This window comes from Ricinus communis, chromosome 9 (genome assembly GCF_019578655.1).
Source record: "Ricinus communis isolate WT05 ecotype wild-type chromosome 9, ASM1957865v1, whole genome shotgun sequence".
NCBI lineage: Eukaryota > Viridiplantae > Streptophyta > Magnoliopsida > Malpighiales > Euphorbiaceae > Ricinus > Ricinus communis.
This window is the reverse complement of record NC_063264.1, coordinates 25,205,700-25,223,348: the sequence shown is the minus strand read 5'-3', so window position 1 is coordinate 25,223,348 and position 17,649 is coordinate 25,205,700. Positions and strand designations below refer to the sequence as shown.

Genomic DNA, 17,649 nt, shown 5'->3' with positions numbered 1-17,649 from the left:
TGTCTACTCAACAATCCAATTATAAGCATTCAAAACCAATCACCTCTTCTTTTTAGCTCTATTTTATTCATTGGATAAAGACTTTTTGAACAGTTATTCTTTGGAAAAAGATATATTTTCACATAAAATGACAAAACAAATACAGTGGGGAAAGAAGATAGAAGATTCTCAATCTTTGAAGATATGCCGGTTTTACTAAGCAATGATATATATCCATAATAGTTTCTAAAATTATATATATATTAATAAAAAAATTAGATAAAGAATTGTTAGAATAGCTCTTTTCGAGATTTTATATTTTAAAAATATTGATTGATTTTCTTACATTAATAAAATTTAAAATAAATTTTTAAAATATATATATTTAAATAATTATTTATCTTTATCTCTAAAATCGGTATATGAGCTTTTGATAAATTTCATCACAGATTAATTCCTTTCAACAATTGTTATTACAACATTGTAAGGTCAATGTTAAACTACTAAAAATTATACCCACTGATAAATAACATACTACTTCAATTAAATTAATTTAAATTAATTTCTTAGAGAGTTTACTAGTATAAGTAATATTATAAAATTATTTATTTAATAGCATATCCATAACATAGCATTTTCTGGAAACAATATGTTTCCACATAAAATGATAAAGGAAATATATATAAATAGATATATATAGAAGATTCCCAAACTTTGAGGATATGCCAATTTTGCTATGCAATGATATTTATCCATAATAGTTTCAAAAATTGACCAAAAATGAATATATTTGAAACTCATGCAAAATAAAATAAGGGCCATACCTTTTATGTTAAAATCAAATATCTATATTTCTGAATTTTAATTCTGTTTATAATTATTTTCTCAGATATTTTTGGTGTTATCCAATTTAGTTAAAAGACTTGATTAATAAAAATTCAATTAGTAATGGCAAGTATCAAAGTCACTAAAATATAAATTTTTATTAAATTAGAAACCCTTTTTATTTTTCTTTATTTTTAAGTAAAGCAATTACTAATAAAAGCAAAAAATAATTAAGTGATAGTTAAAATCCATGCCAATGTACTTTTTATACTATTTAAGATATTTGTGAGTTGAAAATATTTTACTTTCTGTGAAGAAATTAATGTTCAATTTCTAAACAAATGGATAAAAAAAGTCAATATAATCAAACTTTAGGGGAAAAAATGTAATTTTCACAAAGTAAATTTCTGATTAGGTAAATTTCAACCACTCAAACATGACTATGGATTTGCAACATTTATGTTGTATCTAAAAAAGAAAAATGAATTGTAACATTTATGTTCAATTTGGAGTTAATTTTTCTATATTAAAAGTTTAAATACATTTGACAACTGAAAGGTTTTCATTCCATTTGATTATATTGATAAAGTAGACATGTAACATCCATGTAAAATTTGGAGTTATTTCTTCTATAATACAATTATATATTAAGTAAAGGAAAGAATTGAAGACTATTAAACTAAAATGGACAGTAATTTATTATGATAAAAAAGAGGAGCACTATTAAATTAATTATAATAGTGGTGATGATTAGTGAAGGGAATTGTGATAAACATATGAAGAAAGAAGGACCTAAGATTATGGGAGGAAAAGGGAGAAATGGAAAATTTTAAACTTAAAGAAGTAAAGAGAGAAATGAAAGCTAAATTTGCACATATCCAAAGGAGTGAGAAATGAAAGCTGAAATTAGATCTTCAATTCAAAATAATGTTTAGGTCAAAAAACAAAGGTTTTGATCCAAAGGGTGAGGAAAATTTCACCCGGTGAGATTTGATCCAAAGGGTTAAGAAAATCCTCCAAAGCTATAAGATGCAACCGACCCTAACAAAAGGGTTTCAAGATCAATCTCACAAGGGGTGAACTAAATTTCTAAAGAGGTGAGATCTTATAATAGTTGCTAGACTTATCGGAACATCTTATCGGATTGAAAAAAATCCTTCTGAGCGAGACACCAAAATTTAACGGAATTTTATTATTTTTTAATATCTATATGCCAACTCAAAACCACTTTGAGTTAATAATTTTTCTATTAAAGTCATAAAAAAAGATTATAATAGGAAGATATACACATCAGAATTCAGATTCAATAATTTGGATTTAGATTGAATAGTAATTAGAGCAATTTGAGCTTTGCATTTTTAAGTGATATTAAGTGAGAAGCAAAAGATGTTAAGTGACAGAGCCCAATTTCAGTAGAAGCCATACATCATCCCATTTTTCATTAGAAATTTTGTAAATCTATGAGTTTTATCAAAATTAACTTTAAAAAAAAAAAGAACAAAATTCATGAATTTTAAACAATCTTTCCAAAACCTTGAAATGAAAAACTCTAAAAACCCATACAGAAAATAAATTTCAGTAAAATATATAGTAAAATGTACACTGTTATAACTTTTCTTATTCCATATGCACCTTTAAAATCCATTAATTTGATATGCATACCAGACAAGAGGTGACAAATTCTTGAAATTAAAAACTTATTAGGCTTTCCCTTAAAAAAAAAAAAAAAAGGCTTTTACAGTCCATTGATGAGTTCTAAAAAAACCTCATTCCTGGTTTTTCACATAACTGAAATAGAAATGGAAAGACAACTCAAAAGAGGGGAAAAAAATAAAGAAAAGCTAATTTTAGCTTTCACAAGGTAAATAATATCACATAAAGCTGCTGCAAAATTTCAAATTTCTACTTCACATCATAGCATACAAAAGCTGTATAGATTATATAATTATTGCTTAATTTGTGATGTGATGCAAGGGAATATGATGTAAGGACAATGTTTACAACATCCACAATTTTACACAACAAATGTTTTGAGTGAATATCAACATGTATTTTGTAGCTTTACAAGCAAGAATGGCGACGCGCAAAATCTCTCACTTGGATATCAGTTTCAAGGAAGCACTGCAAACATGGAGAGTTTCATTTAAATTCATTGCTAGAAGATTCAAGTTGGAAACTAAGTAAAGAGTTCCACACAGTAGGAAGGAAGTATTTTACCTATTTATACAGTAACGTTTTCTGGTTGGTGGCGGGCCATCATCAAAGACATGGCCTAAATGAGCATCACAAACAGCACAAAGAACTTCTTCACGCGGCATGAAAATAATCGACAAATCTAACTTCGACTTCACATTGTTTCCAATAGGCTGATAATAAGATGGCCAACCAGTTCCGCTGTCAAATTTAGTGGATGATCTGCAGGAGAAAAGTTTACGGGTCAGTTCTGTTCACTTGACTTCAGCATAGATGTTTTAGTTGACTAATTTTGTACACTTGCATGCAACCAGACTTTCCTTAAAAAATAAAGGAAAAAGTACAAAAACTAATGAAGAAAAAGAGGATACATACTCAAAGAGAGGTGTATCACAGCATATGCAGTGGTAAGTTCCAGGGGTTTTGGTGTTCCAGTATTCCCTGAAATTACGAAACATAACAGCAAACCAAATATGTTAGTTTCGAAGGATAGTTCAGTGCATATAATTAGCGGTCCATTAAGTTATGCTGATAAGCAGAGAGAATGGGCAGCCTTTCTAAAGTTTTTTGATTATTTAAGTTTTAGACAGAATTTATTGATGAATTTCAATGTATTACTCTTAATTTTAATATAAAAATTACATGTGCTAGTAATCTTTGCCTATACAAGCTGCTTACAAACTTAAAAAAGTTGAACAGACATTTGGTCGGACTTAGCTCAACAATTGAGAATGCTCGTTTATAATATCCAAACAAGTTTAATCGAGCCCTTACTGAGCCAAGCCACCTTACCAAGCCCAGTCACGGAGCTGTTCATGGCTGGCTTGGATCATCTGCAGCCTTAAGAACACTGTTTTTTCACAAATTTTTTACCCCCATATCATGAACAAGCAACTGGCTCTAAATTAGTTATTGGAGAAGGCCTTTTGAAGCCCTTAAATTGTCAGTCAATAAAGAAATTTTCTGCAGTGCATCTTATATATCATACCCAGTGAAAGCCCTTTCAGTTCCCTTCTGACGAGTAATGTAAAATTGTTCAGCTGAAAGCCTCTTCTTCCATTCATCATCACTTACAGAAGCATAATTAACCTTTCCTGCCTCTACAAAAGAGATTAAACAGTTAAAAGGCTCCTGCTATTGTAAACAATCACAAGTACACAGTTAAAAGGCTTCTGCTCTTGTAAACAATCACACAGGTAGAATCAAGAAATAACAACAGCTTATCAATTATGAAAATGAATTTTGACATTTAGGATACTGAAACAGTGAAGAGATCATGCTAATTGGAGAGCTGGCTATATAATTTTGGAGATTAATGACTTGTATTTCATAATTCTACTGTGTTATCAAGAATTTCATGAACCATGAACAAATACCCAGCCAACTGGCTATCACCTGTGCAAATCAGTCACAAGGATGCCAAAATTTCATTTGAGTTCAATAGTGTGTCAACAATTCTGCATCGCTAACACCTGTGACATGACAAGTTCTGTCCTACATACAAACATCCAATTACTGAAAACAAACATTCTTATAAGAAAAATATGCCCACCGAGAGATTACAACAGGATACACTAGCTCATACTTAGACTAAGGTGAATACTGTAAACTGAAACCAGTAGAATTTATGAGACCCGCACCATCACATAGAATCAACACAAACATATCGCTGCAAAGAGTTAGGATTTTGAGAATTTCAATAAACCAAATTTCATCTCTAAGATCGCTGACACAAGAACAAATTCGTATTAATTGCCAAATAATGCCTATATACATCATATTCATTTAAAAAAGGGAAAAAAGAAAAAGAAACAGAATTTATTACCCTGAATGTTGTCTGGTCTCTGTGAAGATGCAGATGAACCCATAGCTCGAACAGAGAAGGAGACTCTTTTGGGTAATCCAAAACTGGAAAAGGGTAAGCTTTGAAATTGGGTTTTGGAAGAAACGAATGTTTTTCTTGTGGTTGTTGTCGTTGGTAAGCTTATGGTGTGACCAATTCTAACTGCCATTACTGACCTTGATACAGAACCAAACACACTCACCTTTTACAGTTCCCAAATACTTAACCAGCATCGATGTTATGCTTCAAAAACTCATCTTAACCATTGGATTAACCTTTCAATCAATAAAGAAATTTTGATTGGCCAAAGTTACTTGGTGGATGTCTAGGAAACAATATATGTGGCTCCAGAGTTAGCACGTAGAAGGGTGAACATGTCACACGTTGAGTTTATTGTTTATTCTTTTTCTAGGGCTGTAAACCAACCCAATCACTTTAACGCTTTAATAACGATGAAATTACACCATATACCTTATTTTCTCTTTGCTTTATTTTTATATGCTTTATTTTTAGTTTTTACTTTTTAACTTTTTAATTTTTTATATATTTTTCAGCTTCTTTTAATTTTTTTTTTTATATCTCTAATTATTATTTTTTTACATAAAATCCACTTTCTTTGAAGCTCTCTTGTTGCACAAATTTTTAACGATTTTTTTCTGTTTTTTATTTTATTTTTATCTTTTAATTTCTTTCTAACTTTCTTCTATTTTCTTTTTTTTGAGTCTTTTCATGCAAGCAGTTTTTAAGTATAATATGTAAGAAATTATTAGAGGTTTTCTTAGAAAAAAGTTGTTGATAATTTTCCTTCAAAAAAAATTAAAAAAATAAAAGGAAAATATTAATGTTGGTGGCAAAGTTACTATTTTATGTTATCAACGAATGCATTCTAAGTATTTGATGAAATGCAAAACAATTGTAATGAAAAAAAAAAAGAATATATGTAGTTTGAGAGTTTAGAAACTGAGAAGGTAAATAGAATATAAAATAGAAAAATAGAAGAAGAAGACTAAGAGAAAATTTTAGTTATTTCTTATAGGCACTAAAACCTGAACTCCATATCATGCTTTCTGTTTTTCTTTCGCTTTGTTGTTATTGTTTTGATTTTAGTCATTATAATGATAATGGTAGTAGTTACTCATTATCTACTCATAATATACTCGGAGTATACTATATACTGTTAACTGTATTTTGATTGTAATTTTAGTTTTTCTAGTGTTTGTTTGAAAACTATTTTTTAGTCAATTCTAATTATTGGTTAAAAGTTGAGGTAAAAAGTTCAATTTTCTTTTCTATTCGTGTGATATGATCTTGTTAGATCATGCTAATCCATGCATAGAACAACTAAAGTTTTAAATTTTGAAGAAGTAAAATGTAAATATTGCTCGTTACTTGTGGGCACTAAGACCTGAATTCCATTCATGTTATTTATTTTCCTTTTTCTTTTTTGCTTTGTTGTTGTTGTTGTTTTTATTTTAATTATTATAATGATAAGGTAGTAGATACTCATAATATACTTGTAGTCTACTATATATTGGTAATTCTATTTTTTTATATTTGAAAACTATTGCTTAGTCAATTTTAAATATTGGTTAAAAATCTAGGCAAATATATATATATATATATATATATATATATATATATATATATATATATATATATATATATATATATATAAAGTGTAAGTAAATTGGACAATACATTCTTTGTTGTTTTGAACTTGCTTAAGAATCCCACCATATCCTAAATTTGATGCATCAGTTTCAACAATTTTGAATGCAGATGGATCAGCTAGGTGTAAGCATGGTATTTCAGAAACTTATTTTTTAATGCTTTGGACAATCTTTGTATGCTCATCAGTCCATCCAGGGGGGTTTTTCTTTAATCTATCATGGATGGGCTTTGCTAGACAGTTCAAATTTGGATAAAAATCCATTACGTAATTTAAACTGCCAAGAAATCTTTGCAATTGAGTTTTTTTTTTCCAAAATTTTGTTTGGAAATTTTGAAGTAAAGGTTAGAGATCTTTCAATTGGGGTGATAGTTCCCCGGGATATGTAGTAGCCAAGAAATCTAATTTTTATTTGGAATAAAGATATCTTGGACTTTGAAACTACAAGACTATTTTTTTTAACAACATAGAAAAATGTCTCTAAGTGTTTGAAATGTTGCTCTAGAGAATTTGAAAATATCAACACATCATCGATATAGACAAAGCAAAACTTTGAATAAGGATTGAAAATGTCATTCATGATTTTTTGAAATTCAGAATGAGCATTTTTTAATCCGAAAGGCATTACATTCCATTTGTACTGGCCAAACAGAACTGTAAAAGCAGTTTTGTACCTGTCTTTAGGATGAATCTGGATTTGCCAAAATCCTGATTTCATATCAAACTTTGAAAAAATAAAAGCAGAATGAAGCTTTTGAAGAAGATCTTTTTTGTTTAGAATTGGGTATCTAATCCACTTTAGAGCTTTATTGAATAGTTTGTAATTAATCACCAACCTAGGTATTCCTCTTTCTATCTCACTATTTTTGTTGACATAGAATGCTGCACACGATCAGGGGGATCTGGATTTGGTAATCAAACCCTTTTGCTCTAAATCTTTTATTTCTACTCTTCAATGGCTTTCTAGGGTTTAATTCATTTGGATGGGTCTTGCTTTGGTGGGAATTTATTTATCACAAAAATCTTTTTCATATGGTAAATCTACCATATGCTGTTTTCTTTTACAAAAAGCATTAGGAAGATCAGAACAAATTTCATTTTTAATCTTCTTTTGCAAATTAAAGATTTTTCTTTAGATAGAATCATTTTGCATTTGACTTTGGATTCTTTTCAAATCCATATCTTGTTTCAAGTGGAAAAGCTGGGTTTGTTGTCCTTTAATCAAAGCATTTATCTCAAAATTATAAATTGAGTAGGCTTTTATAAGATTGAGATTTCTCTTCTTGGGTTTTTCTATAAAAGGAAAAACAATCTTTGAATCTTTAGCTTTAAAAATGATACCAACAGTAGGTACTTTGAAAAGAGTAATTAAATTGATAAAAAGAGTTCCCAAAATAACTGTTTGCTGTAAATTCTTTGTAAGAATAAAAATATTTTTTAAAGCAATATTATTATTTAGAATTCCAACTTCAGTTTTTCCTGCAATTCTAATATTTGAACTATTGGCTAAGGTAAGCGTTTCTTTTGTTTCTTGATGATACCTTTTAGGAACCAGCTCATAATTGATACAGTTGAGGTCCACTCCTGTATCAAATAAAGCTATAGTTTATATTTGGAAATCACCAGGGAAAATGAGTTTTATTTGGATTAAATATTTTCTTGAGGTAATTTCTTTTAAAACATTAATGAAGTTTTCTGGAACATTTTCAGAAACCTTAAGATTTTGAAAATCATTTTCTTCTTCAGAATCAGAATCACTATTCTGTTTAAGAATCAAGCTTTGGAGCAAAACAGAATCATTTTGCTGTTTTTCTTTCAAATCTTTGAGCTCTGTTTTGATAGCTTTAATTTCTTTCTGAAGTTCTTGGACGGTAGGAAGAAGGTTCTTTAACTTTTTTCCTTTATCCAAGATCATAGTAAGATCATAAGTGTTCTTACTAGAGGAAGGAACAAGGATTTCAGTTTTTAGAATTTCTTTCAAAACTTGTCTTTGGATTTGGGGGTCATTAATATGCTTGACGGCTTCAAGAAGAGCTTCTTGTTGCCTAGTGAGCATATTAATATTCTTTGCAATATCATCAGAATCTGATTCAGAATAATCGGATGAGGTTTTGATTTCATCAATTTGAAATTCTTCCTCATTATTCGAAAATTCTGATTCAGAGGAATCAACAAGAAGAGCTGAAATTTTGCTCAAAATTTTTTCTTCTATTTGTAGCTCATGAAGTTTTATAGAAAACTTGCAATACTTTGAAGTGTGACCATTTTTTCCACATTTATAGCAAGTAATTTTGCTAAAATCTTTTTTGGAATTTTGTTTTGAAAATTTAGAAGAGGATGGCTTTTTGTAGAAATTCTCTTTGTTTTTGAGAATTCTCCTATTTTTGAAAAATTATTTTTTCTTAAAAGATTTGGAAAAATCTTCTTTGCATTTTCCTTTGCAGGTAGGGGAAGGTTCTATGGAATTATACTCAAACTGGTTGCAAAATCTACCTAGTTCTTGTCTAGTCTTCTTCATTTCCCATTTGAGTTGTCTTTGGAGTTTAAGGTCATGACAAATCTTCAATCCTTCTTTCTAGGTAAGGCTAACTAATTCACCATAAGTGTAGAAATTATAAGGGATCTGGCCATTATGGGCTTCTCTTATGGTATTCCTAACTCTTTCACCTAGTATTTTAGGTAAACCAGCTAAGAATTTTTCTTTCCAGAAAGGTTGGTTTGAATCTTCCCTAAGCATGATTCTGGTCAGGAAGGTAGCTTTATAAGCTTAGAAATTGCTAAGCTTTTTATAGGTTAGATTACTAAGAAGCTCAGCATTCTTATCTTTTAGAAGAAAAGGATCTTCTATGAAGTGGAGAGAAATCGTTAGGATTAAGGTTGACACAGCATTCTCAATAGGATTTCCTAGCTCATCTAAGATGGGGGTCCCTTCTATGGTAGTTTGGATGGCACCTAGGAGTTCAACAATGGCTGTATGAGAGGTACCACTTTGGGTTTTATAGGCATTGGCTGCCATGATCATCTGTTGTAAGAGACCAAGAATGTTGTATTCTGACATTCCATCTATATTCCATTCATAGACGGAAGAGGCATTGAATCTAGATTGGGTTATGGTATTATTCCTATTTTCTATCCCTAAATCTGGGGCTGTATTCCTAGAAGTATGCTAGGTCAATCTAGGGGCTTGCCATCCCAATCTGTTAATGTTGGAAGGTTTTTTAGTTTCAAGCTCTGAATCATTAGATTCATTGCATTGGGCTTGATCTATAGCATTGATATTCCTATTGCTTTGAGGAGTATCGGGTACTAGGTTTTTGGAGGACTCGGAAGTGGCTAATTTGCTAAGTTGTTCCTTGACTGCTCTAGCAAACTCAGTTTGCTTCTGAAATTGATCTTAGCTAGGCTTTGGGATTTGGTACGGTTTGAAGACTGGGTTTTTAAGCTTTTCTGTTTGGCTTATCTCTTTTGGATGATCAGTATTGAGGATTGGAGAGGTGAAGACTATAGGAGGTTTTTGGATCTGGCTTTCTATCCTAACAAGCTGCTTCCCTATTGTGTTAAGATAGGTATTCGAGAAATTGTTCTGCTGAATAATATTCTTGACATTTTTCTCAAGACCTTTTCCTATTAATTTGTAAGGTGTAGCCTCTATTTCATTCTCTCCATAAGGAATGGTTATTTTCCTAAGGGGAGGATGTTCAGACTGGATGGTTTGGTTTTCCCCAACCTTCCATTCCGGGGTCTTGTTTCTTATAGTAACGGGACTAATAAGCTTTTCTTTGAAAGAATAAAGAATACTATTTTCTTTGCAATAAATCTGAAACCAATCAAAAAATTTGATTTGGATCTTGTTTTTTATGCAAAATTGATAGTATCTCTCTTGAATACTGTCTTTTTCTTGTAAAAAATGCTTAAAAACCAAAATTTTTTAGAATGGTTTTTTTAATAGAAATCTTCATGTAAAAGCTTTTTATTGATTTGAAAATATTTTGAAATCATGTTGATTTCTGCTTCTAGAGTTTGAGTTATTGCATATGGTGATGGTGAAGAGGGGGTAGAGACGGTCTCTATATTATCATCATCTTTCTTTGGTTCATTGTAGACGGGTCTAGGGATATTGCTTTGGTAATCAACATTCTGTAATATAGTGTTTGAGCTTGGTATATCAGATGTTGAAAATCTTGGTTGTGTTTGTAATGGAGTTGGTTCTTTGTAAGGGGCATAAATAACAGAAGGTATTTTTGATACCCTTCCAATATCTATGGTCGATGTTGAAGAATCATCATCAGAAAATCTAAAAGAGGTTGATTTCCTGTTGAATGTAAGCTTTACTTTTCCATCTGGAAACTGGGTTATGTTTTGAGATTTGTATTTGGCTCTGTTTGCTTTGGTGATTCAGGTTGGGTTGCACCTTCAAGGATCCATTCTTCTGGAAGAGTGATATCCTTCCATTGAATGATTTTCGGAATAGTTGCATTAGATTTGGAAAGATCTGTTTGGAGGAATAAGGTTTCTCCTTTTGGTGAGTGGAGCTTGTGTTTCGAACTAAAAGCAGAAATCATGGCTTTGTAATGTATTTTAAAAATCAATGCTATCGAAATAGATCCTTCAAGCATTTTGTAATTATGCGTCTTTATTTGAAGAACAATGCTCTTTAAAACATTTTTGTCATTTAAAGAAATTGTAATGTTTGGAAAACAATTGAAAGAAACTGGTCTTTTATTAAGGCTCGACTCAACAGTACCTAACAAAGAATCATAGAAATTTATAAACCTAGCATCTCTAAGGACTGCTAAGATGGAAGTATCTAAACCTTCTCTGGTAAGGGGCTTTATTTCTACCTGGACAAGGCCTATATGAATGTACTTATAGTCTTTTTCTTTATGCTTCTGGAGGGTCTTTGGATTTAAAAGATAAATTTCTTCAAAAGGCTTTGAAATTTGAATATCTCTTTCTTCAGTTTTGATAGTAAAATCAGTTTTGAAGAGAGTTGAAAACCAGGAATGGCAGCCCGAAATATTTTGTAATGGGCCAAATGCCCAATAAAAAAAATTTAAAAGAAAAAAGATAAAAGACTCTACATCTTTACTTTTTAAAAAGCAAAAGATTCTTTACTAAAGCGTGGCAGACAACTTCTGCAAAAGTCATGGAGCCTTTCACTCCATTATCAAAAGCATACAAAAGACGTGGAGCCCCTCATTCCACTAGGGAGAGCATCCAAAGTTTCAATTATGAGGCCTGAAGGCTGAAGACCTCGATAAATAGAGAAGTTTTTCAAAGAAGAAGGCAGACTGAAAAATACCAAGAAACTCTTGTATTCTTCAAGTCATACCCTTAGAAATATAGTGAGAAAAGAGAGTGGTGAGAGTGATAGTGAGAAACCACCTTCCTCTTGTATTCACTACCTCTAAGTCTTCAAGGTCTCAAGGTTTAGTAAATAGTGAGGAAATCACTATTGAAGATTTTTCAAAGCATATTGATGATTGGAAAATATCCAAGGTTCAAAAGAAGCAAATCTATGAGTTTTCAAAGTTTGCTCTCTTCAAAACTGATTTTACTATCAAAACTGAAGAAAGAGATATTCAAATTTCAAAGCCTTTTGAAGAAATTTATCTTTTGAATCCAAAAACCCTCCAGAAGCATAAAGAAAAAGACTATAAGTACATTCATATAGGCCTTGTCCAGATAGGAATAAAGTGCCTTACCAGAGAAGGTTTAGATACTTCCATCTTAACAGTCCTTAGAGATGCTAGGTTTACAAATTTCTATGATTCTTTGTTAGGTACTATTGAATCAAGCCTTAATAAAGGACCAATTTCTTTCAATTGTTTTCCAAACATTACAATTTTTTTAAATGATAAAAATGTTTTAAAGAGCATTGTTCTTCAAATAAAGACACATAATTACAAATCCTAAGTGCCATACAAACCACAATAGAAGGGACCCCCATCTTAGATGAGCTAGGAAATCCTATTGAGGATGCTGTGTCAACCTTAATCTTGACGATTTTCCTCCACTTTAAAGGAGACTCTTTTCTTCTAAAATATAAGAATGTTGAGCTTCTTAGCAATCTAACCTGTAAAAAACTTAGCAATTTTCAAGCTTATAAAGATACTTTCCTGACCAGAGTCATACTTAGGGAAGATTCAAACTAACCTTTTTGGAAAGAAAAATTGTTAGCTGGTTTACCTAAGATACTAGGTGAAAGAGTTAGGAATACCATAAGAGAAACCCATAATGGTCAGGTCCCTTATGATTTCTACACTTATGGTGAATTAGTTAGCCTTACCCAGAAAGAAGGATTGAAGATTTGCCATGACCTTAAACTCCAAAGACAACTCAAATGGGAAATGAAGAAGACTAGGCAAGAACTAGGTAGTTTTTGTAACCAGTTTGAGTATAATCCCATAGAACCTTCCCTTACCTGCAAAGGAAAAATGCAAAGAAGATTTTTCCAAATCTTTTAAGAAAAAACGATTTTTCAAAAATAGGAGAACTCCCAAAAACAAAGAGAATTTCTACAAAAAGCCATCATCTTCTAAATTACCTATATATATATATATACATATATGTATATATGTATATACATATATACAATATGTATATACATATATATATATGTATATACATATATACATATATGTATATACATATATATTTATTTTTTTTGTTTATGTGATATGATCTTGTTAGATTTTAAAAAAGCAAAATGCAAATGTTGTTAGTTTTTTTAATTAGATCTTTCAAAAATGAAACTTGTGGCTTTTCTAAGTTCTTTTTGTATTTTACTAATTTTATAAATGTACATTATTTTATGCGGAAAGACCTAATATAGTTATGATTTCTAAATAATAAATTTATGAATATCGGAAGAGGTTTGCGATCATGATGTTTTCTTATACAAAATTCAAGGAAGATGCAGGTTTTGATAGTGTGTAAATTATGTGGGAAAGTTAAAGAACTCGATAAGCCAAAGAAGATTTGAAGAATAAACTTGATGTAATTGTCATATGGTTTTTCTGTTAATGTATTATACATGATGGACAAATAATTTTATGATAATATTAATAAGTTTAATAATGGAATTGTTAACTTTAATACTAAGTAGGTATCATTTCTCTTACATATATTTTAAGGTTTAGTTATTTTATTTGTTTGAATTTATTATAAATGATTTTAACTCAATTTTTGTTATTGTATTCATTATGGTGAAGAAAAATACATAATTTTGACCACATTTATAAATTAAAAATATAAAAGATGATTTTAAAATCTAAAAGGAGAAAATTTAATTAGAATCATAGTATCATATACCTAAAATAAACTTATTATATACTTAGTATATACTTTTCACTGTATCTTTTAAGAATTATTTTATATATTTTAGAAGATAATTTTCTATATAATATATAATTGATATATTACTTTTATATATCTATATCATATAATAGTCAATATACAAAAATTTTACTAAATATATATCAAACACACATAATATAAATACAAATTATATACTTATAAAATACCTATATATTTATTATATACTTGTAATATACTTATGATATACTTTATACAATTATAATATTTATCTATTTTTTTAATATTTTGAATTTTATTTTCAAAATTAATTTAAAAATTTCTTCAAGCATTTAAATTCATTCACTATAATCTCATAACATTGATGCAATAATTTTATAAATTTTAATTAATTTTAAAATTATTATAGATACTCATTATATACTCATATTATACTCAGAATATATTATGTACTGTTATATTTTCTTATCTTCTCTTTCTTTACATATTTTTAATGTTTTCTTTTCATATAATTTTTAATTTGCGCATGAATCATATTCTTATAATAATAATTTTTTTTTATTATTTAAGCACATTTATGTTTTATTATACTTAAAGAATAGTTATAGCTTTTTTTTTAATTCAATTTTTAATATCATTTTTTGCTTTTTATTTTATATTTTAGTTGGAACTTAATTAGAAAATTAAAAAAAATTTTGGTTGTTACTTATAGGCACTAAGATCTGAATTTCATGTCATGCTCTCTATATTTTTCCTTTCCTTTATTGTTATTGTTTTAATTTTAGTCGTTATAACTATTAATGGTAGTAGATATACATTAAATACTCATAATATACTCATAGTATACTATATATTATTAACTGCATTTTTTGTAGTTTTTGGTTTTATTTTTGTGTTTGCTTGAAAACCATTGCTTAGTCAATTTTAATTATTAATTAGAAACTTGGGTAAAAAGCCTAGTTTTTCTATTCATTTGATATGATCCTGTTAGATCATGTTAATCCATGCATAAGATAACTACAATTTGGATTTGAACTAAATTTTTTAATTTAAATAATTCATTTACATTTATTTCATCTATTAAATTGATTAATATTATACATAATGTTTAATATAGATTCATTATAATGTATAATATAGATATTTTATTTTACATATTAGTTTATATAAATTGATAGATATTATATATATCTAAAATAAAATAATTATTATAAAAATATTATGTATTTTTTATGAGCCTATTAATTAATCCATTAATGAGTTAGCTTCTTATTGAACTCGTGAGTTTATAAATAAGTCAATTTATGAGTTAACTAGTTAGGTATTGACAAGCTTAACGCTAACAAACTTTATTAAGGTGTTCGAATGAACTTTACATTGCAACCTTTAAAATGCAAAGTAGAATTTGTAAAACCCATGTAAAAAGAATTTTTTTTTTCTTTTCAATTCGTTGCAAGTACAATGTTATTACAATTGAAATACCAACTTACACATATAAAAGTAATAATTCTTATTAAGTACAACGGACAGAGTGACATAATTTACCATTTCCATTTCAACAAATATATTTGATTACAAACCTTACAATAATACAGAAAACCCGCTCATAATAACAATTTTCAATATTTTCTTTTATCTTGTTCGAGCCAAATGAAATATCCACATGTACCAGCACTCTGCAAATGATTCAAACACCTAAATTAAAAAAATTTGCAATTGTAAATCAAGAAATAGAAGAAATCAATCCCTATCCTATAGTGACTACAATAGAAAAAAAAAATCATTCGGCGAGTCGAAACATGTACGAATATAACCACTCGGAGCGCCGGACCAGTCTATCGAAGAAAGAGATCATTGAGCCTATTTACCATGCTAAGGTCTAGAACCCTATAGTTTTTTTTAATATAATAAGAATAAGCTAAGGGAGCTGGGAATCAGAAGAATTGAGAAGTCCTCCATTGAATTGCATGGGATGGGAAAGACAGGTTCAGAAATGGCCGGATTAGCAGGAAGAAGGGTGGGCTAGCCCTGAATCAAAGGTGTACATACATAAATAAAGAGGCTGGTTGTGGCATTTACTTGCCACACCAACACTCCTTCCTATCTATCTTGACTGGGAAAAGAGGGGAGGCCCTTGCGGAAGCCCTGCCCGCCCTTCTCTATTTTGAGGAATCCCTCATATTTAGGATTTCAGGCTTCCCAGACTCGTAACAGACGACTAGGAACAAGAAGAGGGTCAATAGTCTCTGCTATTGATTACAGGCAAATCTTCCCTGAGCTACAGCCCTCACTTTCGATTCAAGACACAACTATCTGTAGCATAACCACTGGCATATACGGTATGTGGGTGTCTGGTCTAGGTCTGGATGGAGGTTCTCATTCCATTTCCAGTTCTAGTTTAGGTTATGGTTCGAGTGGAGAAGTAGAGAGGGCTGTTTTGTATATGTTCAAGAAGCTCTAAAAGTTATTAGTTGCAATTGTAAACAACAATCAAGATTCTATCAAAATGGGAAAATTGAATAACTAACCATAGTCAATTGTCAATGAGCTAATTGTTAGTTAGTTACTAATTGGCGACGTAAATAGAATGAGCTGAGGTGTCAATCATTCATTGGTTGCACAATAACAGAATCTTATATTTATATGATGGTGTAACTGTTAGCTAGAATATACAGAATACACATATTTCTCATGATCTTTCTCTCATTTTTATCTTGCTCTCTAATCTTTGTTACGATGTTAGAGCATTAGGATAAGATCTCAAGAAACATGGTTATATAATCTCAAAGTCATCTTCGTTTCAAATCTGTTCATCTTCCTTTTCTTTGAAAGCTTGATTACTTCAACAATGGCGGAAGTTGGTACTAATCATTCTGTTAATCCTCTTAAAGATCCATCTCACCATACTACTTACACAATGCCGAGAATCACAACTTAGTGATTATGTCTCCAAAGTCAAGTTCTATGAATTTTAGCTCCTGGAAAATATATTTTCTACTTGATGTTTCTATTAAGAACAAGCAAGGTTTCTTGGGTGGAAGCATTCCTAAGTCTAAACTAGAGAGTCCTTTGTATCTAGCTTGGATACGTTGCAATAACCTGCTGGTAGCATGACTGTTGAGATCTATTTCAGCTCTGATTGCATCAATTGTATTCTATATAGAAGAAGCTAGTTAAATATGGGAGAAGTTGAATCAAAGGTTCTCACATCCTAATGATTCAAAAATCTATCACTTGCAGCATCAATTGAGCACAATCATCTAGGATTTAGATATGTAGATGACTTTTTTACTAACTTGAATGGGATTTGGAAAGAGTTAAGGAATTTCAGGCTATTGCCTCATTGCACTTATGGAAGTTGCAATCAAAGCTATTTTCAAACATACATAGATCTTCAGCAAAAAGATTATATATTCAAGTTCTTGAATGGACTTGATGGATTTTTTCAAGGCTTAAGGTCACAAATTATGATCATGAACCAGTTTCCGTCTGTTGATCAAGCTTACAGCATGGTCTTGAGAAAGGAAAGTCAAAGATCAATTCATCTACAGTCACAAACTTCGAATGATGCAGCTATTATGGCAGTCAAGAAAGGGAATTCAAACTTGTAATGCACACATTGTGGAAAGACTAGCCATTTGGAGGAAAAATGCTACAAATTAACAAGTTCTCCACCTGATTTCAAATTTATAAAAGGAAAGAATAATGCTAATCCAAGTTCTTAATCATCAGCTAATCAAGCCATCATGAATGATGAAACATATATGGTTGGATCTACTCCTCAATTGAATCTTTCAAAAGAATAAATTTTTAAGCCGATGAC

At 30.0% G+C, this 17,649-nt stretch overlaps 1 protein-coding gene across 1 annotated transcript; it reads right to left on the bottom strand.

The window, feature by feature from the left end:
- Positions 1–2,724: 2,724 nt before the first annotated feature.
- Positions 2,725–5,195, bottom strand: LOC107262680 (peptide methionine sulfoxide reductase B1, chloroplastic). The gene is made up of 5 exons (XM_048379652.1): positions 4,823–5,195; positions 3,986–4,097; positions 3,373–3,438; positions 3,022–3,219; positions 2,725–2,925 (listed from the first exon to the last, which is right to left on the bottom strand). Exons 1-5 carry the CDS (start codon positions 5,007–5,009, stop codon positions 2,898–2,900), a joined length of 591 nt encoding a protein of 196 aa, XP_048235609.1. The 5' UTR covers positions 5,010–5,195; the 3' UTR covers positions 2,725–2,897.
- Positions 5,196–17,649: the final 12,454 nt, after the last annotated feature.

Excerpts from the sequence above, each read along its gene's own strand:
- LOC107262680 (XM_048379652.1), bottom strand. The coding sequence starts at position 5,009 with ATGGCAGTTAGAATTGGTCACACCATAAGCTTACCAACGACAACAACC. Across the intron at positions 4,098-4,822 it reads GAGACCAGACAACATTCAGG|AGGCAGGAAAGGTTAATTAT; the intron begins GTAATAAATTCT and ends TCTCTTTTGTAG. Across the intron at positions 3,220-3,372 it reads TGTGATACACCTCTCTTTGA|ATCATCCACTAAATTTGACA; the intron begins GTATGTATCCTC and ends TTTCTCCTGCAG.